This window comes from Octopus bimaculoides, chromosome 24 (genome assembly GCF_046866305.1).
Source record: "Octopus bimaculoides isolate indiv1 chromosome 24, ASM4686630v1, whole genome shotgun sequence".
NCBI lineage: Eukaryota > Metazoa > Mollusca > Cephalopoda > Octopoda > Octopodidae > Octopus > Octopus bimaculoides.
In genome coordinates this window covers 5445928-5455927 of record NC_142951.1, presented here as the reverse complement: position 1 = coordinate 5455927, position 10000 = coordinate 5445928, and the positions used below count along the sequence as shown (strand labels likewise).

At 39.4% G+C, this 10000-nt stretch overlaps 1 protein-coding gene across 2 annotated transcripts in view; it reads right to left on the bottom strand.

Annotated features, from left to right (window-relative positions):
* LOC106880033 (NADH-cytochrome b5 reductase 3) overlaps positions 1 to 6759 on the bottom strand; it is a 36990-nt gene extending 30231 nt beyond the window's left edge. For both annotated transcript variants that reach the window (XM_089341278.1, XM_089341276.1), the window contains exon 1: positions 6649 to 6759. Coding sequence is in view for 1 of the 2 variants with exons in the window: in XM_089341276.1 (XP_089197402.1) it covers positions 6649 to 6669 (21 nt within the window). In the remaining variant the exon portion in view is untranslated. The remainder of the gene's footprint in view (positions 1 to 6648) is intronic.
* Between the last annotated feature and the right edge of the window lie 3241 nt (positions 6760 to 10000).

The following is a 10000-nucleotide window of genomic DNA, read 5'->3' as shown; positions in this document are numbered from 1 at the left end:
TAGTGAGTGAGAGAGCAGTGCATGCCATCAAAGTGACACTGGGGTAAAATATACGAAGCCCAGTATACCCATCATGACTACCTGTTTGATAAGGGTACACCAGGCACATGCATCACAACCATATGTGTGCCACCTGGTGATCTCATATTAAGATAAACAGCGCATGACCTTGCAGGTGGGGCCCAGTTAGAATTTTCTTCAGGTTGAGTAGTCCAGCCTGCTCAAAAGGTCCCTGAACAAGGGTTAAACACCCATGTTTCTAAAGGTGAATTATTGAAACCAGAAAGAATTCCTCTCAACACTTGGCTATGATGCTCCTCCACTACTTCTGCTTGTGATCTGAGATGCACATATCGTCAGCCTCCAAGGGACATGCTCAACTGGTTAAGGTCAAACAACTGACAAGCAAATCTGTGGTCTGGAGCAGAATATTTGCTGTAGTCCATCTTTTACATCAAAACAAAACAATGTATGGCATAACTACGGATATTCATTTTTCTGAAAGTTATGACCTTCCAAAGTCTGGGGGGGGGGGTGTACAACTCTGTAGTTATGCCCCAATGTACATGATAACACTTCCAATCAGTTAAGATGAAAAGCCATGAGAACCACTTCATCAGGGCATTTATTATTATTATCATCATCATCATCATCATCATCATTTCTTTATTGTATACTGTGTATACTTATTTTTCTTTCCTTTTTTTTTAATCGTTTCATAATATTTAACCCCGCCCTGTATTGTCCCCCTCATCCTTTGCTCTGGTGGCAAATAAAAGAAACCATGATCATTATTATTATTATTTAACCCTTAGTAAAGCAGCGAGATGGCAGAATCGTTAGCACACCAAGTGAAATGCTGCGAACTGCAGCTGTGCTTAGGCAACACTTAGAAGAATTTTTAGTTGAACAAATTGACCCCAGTTCTAATTTTTTAAGACCGGTACTTATTCTATCAGTCTCTTGTTGAACTGCTAAGTTACTGGGATGTAAACACACCAACACCAGTTGACAAGTGGCCACAGGGGACAAACACAGGCACACACATACATACACACAAACGTGTGTGTGTGTGTGTGTGTGTGTATATATATATATATATGATGGTCTCTCCTATCGTTAGATGACATATAAGGGTTTGACATAGTTCTTACTGAACAACCACAAAGATGATTTGTTTATAGTGATCAAATGTTTGTGTAGACATAAGCTTACTCCTGCCATCAAATTGACATTACCTGTACAGGTGCAACGAGTGCCATTTGTCACATGTCAAAATGATCGCAGAGCAATGTGAAACGAAGTGGTTTGCTCAAGAACACAATGCAACGCCTGGTCTGGGAATCGAACCTACGATCTCACAACCGTGAGTGCAACACCTTAACCACTAAGCCATGTGCCTTTACAAAGCGATATATATATATATATATATATATTTATATCATATATATATATATATATATATATATATATATATATATATAAAGAATAAAAGTTTAGAATGGTACAACAATGCACTATAAAACAAAAAATGGACTATATACCTGTTGTAATTTGGTTATCTATATCTGGAGTCTCCAGCTAAGAAGATCTGAAGAAGGAATTGTAATTCCGAAATATCATCGGACTATAGATAACCAAATTACAACAGGTATATAGTCCATTTTTTGTTTTATAGTGCATTGTTGTACCATTCTAAACTTTTATTCTTTACAAACAATACACAATGCTTCAAGCGAACTAGATATATATATATATATATATATATACGACAGGATTTTTTCAGTTTCTGTCTACCAAATCCAGGCACAAAGCATTGGTGAAACCAAAGCTACAGTAAAAATTAGGAAAAACATTTTAACCATACAGCTGTGTGTGTGTGTATGAGAATGAATGCAAGTATTTAGGTATGTATGTATATATATAAAATGGGATGATATCATAACTGGAATACTTTTAGTTATAGTTCTGGGGAAATAGGGCAAATCTGGGGCAAAATAACACTGGTAGAAAAATGAGATTGTCAGGAATTAAAACTAGATATTATCATCATTAATTTAATAATAATAATAATTGCTTCCATCTACTTTCCCCACCACCAAACAGGGTCACTAACCATTGCCAAGGCTTTATTTATTCATGTGTGAAGTGAAGCTCTGCGCACAATCTATAAAAAAGATGAATTGGGCCACAAGATCCCTGGTACATTGCACATAGGAAGAAAAGAAGGAAAGACTTCCTCCCGTCCCCCCATTTTCTTTTTTTTTTTTGCCCCAAAACCCCCTCATTTTCGGATACAGAGATTCTGGAAAATTGCCAAAAATAGGCATTATGAAATTTCCCTTTCCCCTCAATTTCTCCATTTTTCACTTTTCTTTCCCTAACCCTAACCGTAACCCCTAACCCTAAGTACAATAGGAAGTGTTGCCGAAAAGAAATATATATATATATATGTATGTATGTATGTATATATATATTTTACTTGTTTCAGTCATTTGACTGCGGCCATGCTGGAGCACCGCCTTTAGTCGAGCAAATCGACCCCAGGACTTATTCTTCGTAAGCCTAGTACTTATTCTATCGGTCTCTTTGGCCGAACCGCTAAGTTACGGGGACGTAAACACACCAGCCTTGGTTGTCAAGCGAAGTTGGGGGGACAAACACAGATACACAAACATATATATATATATATATATATATATATATATATACACACACACACATATACGATGGGCTTCTTTCAGTTTCCGTCTACCAAATCCACCCACAAGGCTTTGGTCGGCCCGAGGCTATAGTAGAAGACACTTTCCCAAGGTGCCACGCAGTGGGACTAAACCGAGACCCATGTGGTTGGTAAGCAAGCTACTTACCACACAGCCACATATATATATATATATAAAAAGATGGATATTCCTGGAATGTCGATTTATCAAGAATCTGCTAAATGAGGATTAACCGAAGGTTGTATAACTAAAGTAAAAAAAAAATTGAATTTGGAATTATCTCCCCCTGATTTTGAGTGTTTACTAACAATGACCTCCAGGTTTTTACTTTCTCTAATTAAAAGACAAATTTCTCTTCATGAAACGAGTTAGAATTTTTAGCGCATTAGGCGAAATGCCTAGTGGTATTTATTCCAGCTCTTTAAGTCCTAAGTTCAAATTTCTGCCGAGGCCGATGTTACCATTCGTCTTTTCGGGGGTCGATAAAATACGTACCACTTGAATACTGGCGTCGAATGTAATTGACTCATGACCTTCCCCGAAATTGTAGGCCTTGTGCCAAAATTTAAACTTATCGTCATTGTTATCATTATTATTATTATTATTATTATTATTATTATAATTCGTTGGACGAAACGCTTAGCATTTTGCCTGTCCTTACGTTCTGAGTTCAAATTCCGCCGAGGTCGATTTTGCCTTTCATCCTTTCAGGGTTAATAAATTAAGTACCAGTTACACACTAGGGTCGATGTAATCGACTGATGTCGTTCCCGAAAATACTGGCCTTGTGGGCAAAATCTGAACTCATCATCATTATTATTATTCGCTGGACGAAATGCTTAGCGGTATTTCGCCCGTCGCTAGATTCCGAGTTCAAATTCCGCCGCGGTCGACTTTACCTTCCATCCTTTCGGAGGTCGATAAAATTAGTACCAGTTACGCACTGGAGTCGATGTAAATCGAACTAATCCCTTCCCCCAAATTTGAGGCCTTGTGCTTCTAGTAGAAAGGATTATTATTATTATTATTATTATTATTCGCTGGACGAAATGCTTAACGGTATTTCGCTCGTCGCTACTTTCAGAGTTCAAACCCTGCCGAGGTCGACTTTGCCTTTCATCCTTTCGGGGTCGATGTAATAGACTAGCCTCCTCTCCCCACCATTACGAAAATTTCAGGCCTTGTGTCTACAGTAGAAAGGATTATTATTATTATTATTATTATTATGGTGACAAGCCGACAGAATTGTTAGCTGGCTGGACAAAAACCCATAACGGCATTTCTTTTTTACGTTCTGAGTTCAACATTGCCTTTCATCTTTTGAGTGTCAATGTAATAAGTACCAGTGAAACACTGGGGTTCGATGTAATCGACCAGCCTCCCTCCTTCCAAAATTTCATGCCTTGTGCCATTGATATTTTTCCATTTATTTTTAAACCTAAGTCATTAAGCAAATAGACCTGCTGGAGTCACCTCTATAATTATTTCCTTTCCACTCTTCCTCCCCGCTGTCGGCTTTTCTTTTAATATTTTTAGGTCGAATTTTTCTTTAGACCGCATAAAAGAATGTTGAGCCTCACACGTAACCAACCCGACAAGGTTCACACTGACAATATCAAACGTTTTCTTTTAGCCCTCGGCCAACCTTCATCGAACAGATTCGATGGCTATCGTCAGCTTTTTGTTAATCAGCGTCTACACTGTCCATTGTATATATTCTTTTCTTCTTTTATTCTTCTACTTGTTTCAGTCATTTGACTACGGCCATGCCGGAGCACCACTTAGAAACGTTTTCTTAAGTCGAATAAATCGATCCTAAGACTTTCTGTCTTTTTTTTTTTTTTGTAAAACCTAGTACTTATTCTATCGGTTTCTCTTTTGCCGAACCGCTATGTTGCGGGGACGTAAACACACCATCACCAGTTATCAAGCGGTGATCCGCGCATACGCACACACGACAGGCTTCTTTGAGCTTCCGTCTTACAAGGAATTCACTTACAAGGTTATAGTAGACGGTGCGACACAATGGGACTGAACCCGGAACCATGTGTTTGAGAAGCACGATCAAATGGAGATTTGCCGACTATTTCTTATAAATGTAGCGGCCACGTAGAGGGTTGCTAGTTAGCTTTTCCGATTTAAAAAAAAAAAGTTACGGAGAGGAGGTGGGGAGGCGATCGGCACCCAAGACATTTTTTTTTCTTTGTGGAATCATAACTTAAAATGCTTTAAACATATATTAGAAATGGAATTATGATTATTGGTGCAATAGATAATTCTCGACGCTATTGTATAGAAACGCCATTTGTGCGTGTGTGTGTATACAGACATATATACACACACCCATATACATACACACACGCCTTTGTCAAGGGCATGAGTGGGCTGAAATTACAAAATTGCTAAGAGTTATCAGTTGGTTTCAACGAGCACAGTCTTCGAAGGAGGATGGGCAGAGGAATCGCCCTACCCACCCATAGATACTTATATATATATATATATATATATATATATATATTCTGTTGTGTCTGGGGAGAGTCATTCTCTTTTGGTGCCTTATAATTTTACCGGTGAGTGTGTTAAATTATAAGGCACCAAAAGGGAATGACTCTCCCCAGACACAACAGAATATGCTTCAACACAAGAACTCACATAAAGAATCTTGCAAACCAAATCCAAAAACGAAATATATATATATATATATATATAAGGAATATATGATTTAAAACGATAAGCAAGGACTGCTTTTGTTTACAATGGACCGAGGTTCATAGCACCAATAGTTCTTGTTATCATGTTTTATTAATCTATCCATTTTCGATATATGATGAAAATTTGACACATTAAATCTTGACAAAGAAAACGAAATGAATACTGCAAAAGCTGACGCTAATGAAGTTGCGACGCTAAAGTACATTTTTAGTCCAGAAAGCCCTTATCGGGAGTGAGTTTGTGTGGGTTCTTTCCTATAATAAAGAACAGCATTAGCTACTACGTAAAATAATTTACAGCACCATTGGTATTCCATACATTGAATAGCAACGGTAATTGTTATTTTTATTTATAATTAATGACTAAGACATTAACGCACTTTACTTTCCATTTTTTTTATTATTTGTCCTCGTAAAAGGGTCCAACCCTTGACATCAGAAGTCGCTTCCTCTTCTCAGTGTACGGGTACAAGAACTTAATTTTATTTATAAGCTAAGCAAGCAACCAGCAAGGGAGCTTTTTACGTGGTCGTTCAACCAGGAAGAAATAACAGCATCGTTCTCCCTCAAATCACTCGCCACCAAAGACAACGATCTTACAAGAAAGACACAGTGGACACGATGACATCTATATATGAAAAAAAAAAAAAAAAAGACGACAGGACGGTCAAGGGTGGAATGACTTTCACCTCAAGTCTGATTAACCAGAGCTCTGACCTAAAGCTAAACATATTTTACGAATTCCCTCATCTATTATTCATATATATTGATATTTTGGGTACTTGAAAAGTATGCAGTTAAAATATGCGTTTTACTCCATTCATTAAATTTATATATATATACATATATATATATATATATATATGTATATATATATATATATATATATATTGTATTGTATTTGGAAATCCCGCCGAGGTCAAACCTTATCTTTTAATCATCTAAGCAGGTGGAAAGGTACGCTAAAATCAAATACCAGTCAAGTACTGTAGTGATTTTTTCCTTTTACTCTTTCGACATTAGCTTTTCGTTCTTGGCATATTAATAACACACTTCTGTAATGCATAAGAGATTTATAAGGAATTATAAACAGAAGACTTTTTCCCTATGTGTGTAGGTGTGCAATCTCTCTCTCTCTCTCTCAATATACACACACACACATATATATATATATATTAGTGTTATAAGTCAATTAAATAAAGTTAATTACTTACTATATAGTCGTTTATAGCCATTTGTATATCTGTTTTGTCTGGTTTAATCAAGACTATTTCAATATAACAGACAGTTGTTGTCTCTCTCTCTGCTTAATTCAATACCGGTGTGCTGGATTAGTCACGGCTGGCGTGTTATTTCGATCGTTGTTATCGTTTAGTAACGTCTTCTTGTTCATTTCCTAACTTAACGATGTTTATGTGCGAATCATGTGGCAACTTACACCGGAATCTCTCTCTCTCTCTCTGCATCTACCTGTCTTTACCTTCTCACTTTCTCTTTCACTCATTTCTCTCTCTCTCTCTCTCTGCATCTACCTGTCTTTACCTTCTCACTTTCTCTTTCACTCATTTCTCTCTCTCTCTCTCTCTATCTCTGCTTTCACACTCTCTTTTCTTTCCCGCTGCTTCTTTTCTCTGTATGTTTGTCTCCCGCTCTCACAGCAGTCTGTCTCTCTCTTTCTCTCTCATCTGTCTGTCTCTCTCTCTCTCTCAGAATTCTCTCTCTCTCAGCTGTCTCTCTCAGCTGTCTCTCTCTCTCTCTGTTGTCTCTCTCTCTCTCTGTTGTCTCTCTCTCTCTCTTTCTCTCTCTCTCTCTCTCTGTTCTCTCTCTCTCTCTCTCTCTCTGTTCTCTTTCTCTCTCTCTCTCTCTCTCTCTCTTCTTTCTGCTTTCTGTCCTCTCTTTCTTTTTCCCTCTCCCTCTCCCTCTCTCTCTCTCTCTGTTCTCTTTCTCTCTCTGTTCTCTTTCTCTCTCTGTTCTCTTTCTCTCTCTCTCTCTCTCTCTCACTCCCTCTCTTCTTTCTGCTTTCTGTCTTCTCCCTTTCTTTTTCCCTCTCCCTCTCCCTCTCTCCCTCTCTCTGTCTGTCTGTCTCTCTCTTTCTCTCTTCTTTCTGCTTTCTGTCTTCTCTCTTTCTTTTTCCCTTTCCCTCTCTCTCTTTCTTTTTCCCTCTCCCTCTCTGTCTCTCTCTCTCTCTCTGCCTCTCTCTCTCTCTGTCCATTTTGTTCTTTCTCCTTCTGCTCTGTCTGTCTGTCTCTCTCTCTATCTGTCTCTCTCTGTGTCTGTCTGTCTGTCTGTCTCTACTCTCTAATTTTTCTACTCTCTCTCTCCCTTTCTCTCTCAACCCGTATTTGTGCTGTTTCTTGTGTGTATGTGTATATGCGTGTGTGTGTGTGTGCTTTTTCGGGGATTGGGGGCCTGTTATTCTTAATGTTCTTGTTGTTCACCTTCATAGGAAGCCTTCATTGAAGACACCAAGCGTTCTCGCTCGCGAGTGACGGCTGTCATTGTTATCCTTACTATTGTTATTCTCTGAAACCCCTACAAGGCGCTGGCTTTGCTATTTTCGCTTCTAAACACTTCGGCAGTGATTCGCCTTCGTCTTTCTGTCTGTGTGACTTGGCAAACCCCAGAATACGATCCTTTCTAGGGTTTGTTTAAAAAAATCTTTTATCTTTCACTCGCTTCAGTTTTTGGGGGACTGCGGCCATACTGGGGCACCACCCTGAAGGGTTTAGTCGAACAGATCGACCCCTGTACTCATCTTTTTTGTATCTTCAGTCTGGTACTTATTCTATCGATTTCTTTTGCTGAACCGTTAAGTTACGGGAACGTAGACAAATCAGCATCAGCTGTCAAGCGATGGTGGAGGGGACAGAGAGAGAGAGAGAGAGAGAGAGAGAGAGAGACACACATAAACACACATATAAACACGCACACACACAAACGCACACACATAAACAGACACACACACACAAACACATACACATGAACATACACACATAAGTACATACACACAAATACACGCACACATAAGCACACACGCACACACTATAGGCTTCTTTCAGTTTCCATCTTCCAAATTCACTCATAGCGAAGAAGACATACGTTCAAGATGCTGCGTAGTGGGAGTGAACTCAGCACCACATGGTTAGGAAGCAAACTCCTTAACCACACAGCTATGCTTGCACCTATGAAAATTACAGACTCGAATTGATACGCAACTTCTGTACAGGGTGTCCACAAAGTCTGGGTACATGGGGATTAACACATACGTTAAGAAATTATTATTTCTTATATTTAATTGTTTATGTTATGATTTTATTTACTCCATGTAACCACATGGGGATTAACACATACTTTAAGAAATTATTATTTCTTATATTTAATTGTTTACGTTATGATTTTATTCACTCCATGTACCCAAACCTTGTGGACACCCTGTAGAATCAAACCCAGAACCTCCCAGTTGCGAAACAAACTTCTTCACCATTCGGCCATAGTATGTTTATAGCAACTCCTTTCTGAAGGTTTTCTATAACCTTGACGTAATTTCCCGCATATGAAGGCTCCATCTCTGCAATACTTCAAGATGGGGCCAATGAAAGCAAGGAGGGCCACAACCTGGGCCATCGACCTGGAGTCTGGAGATTTAAGGGAGCACCAGAAAATCCAAAAAGGGGTCCTTCTGAATTTCAGACGGTGGGGGTGAGGCTGAGAGGGCGTCCTTCATTTCTGACAGACGCCCTACCGGTGGATATATTCCCACTTGGATAACACAGGGCAACCAGGTAAAATACGTTTAATTATTCATGCTCAACCTCAACACTGAAGTTTCTTATGCGATTCTGCTTCAATACTTGCCTCTTGTGGCCCCTTGAAGGCTTTGATTTTGTGCCACAAACACGAACTCCTCTGTCTTAGTTGTGATGCGCAAACACGTGTCATCCCCAAACTGGTCTATCCATGACAACCTCCACCTCATACGATAAATCATAGAAAGGTTTGGTAAAGAATCTGGCATGGATGGGGTTCTGATCAATTTATGTCTATCGAAAGCTTTCGATAGGGTCGATCGTTAATACTTGACGATTGTCCCGAAAGTGATTGGTTTCGGTCTCGATTTTAAGAAGTAAGATCGTTGAAAGGTCCACTGACATTTGCTTAGTGATCGGAGTAAATGCCAACCCGTGGAAACCGTCTAGTATCATGCGTTCAGTCCGTCATGAATGCTCCCTTTTCCTAATTCTTGGCGTATTGTGCTGACTTTAGAATCCCTACTGCGGAAGTTAGAAGTTTCGAAGGGCATCCTGCGAGAATTAAGATGCCGAAGAGACGCGTCAGCATACGTGGACAACGTTGCTGTTATATTATCGGACACCAAACACATCGAGGTAATCGGTGCAGCAATGAAGAAGTACGAAGCAGTGAGAGGAGAGGAAAAAACAAGGGGAAGGCGGTGGGGAAGATCAATGCTGCATGACAGTTGGACAGGCGGACCGGTTAGACTGCTTTGCGCCTGGTTTGGTCCGGACCTCCATTTGGATAACGACTGGGACAAGTTAAGTGGCCAGT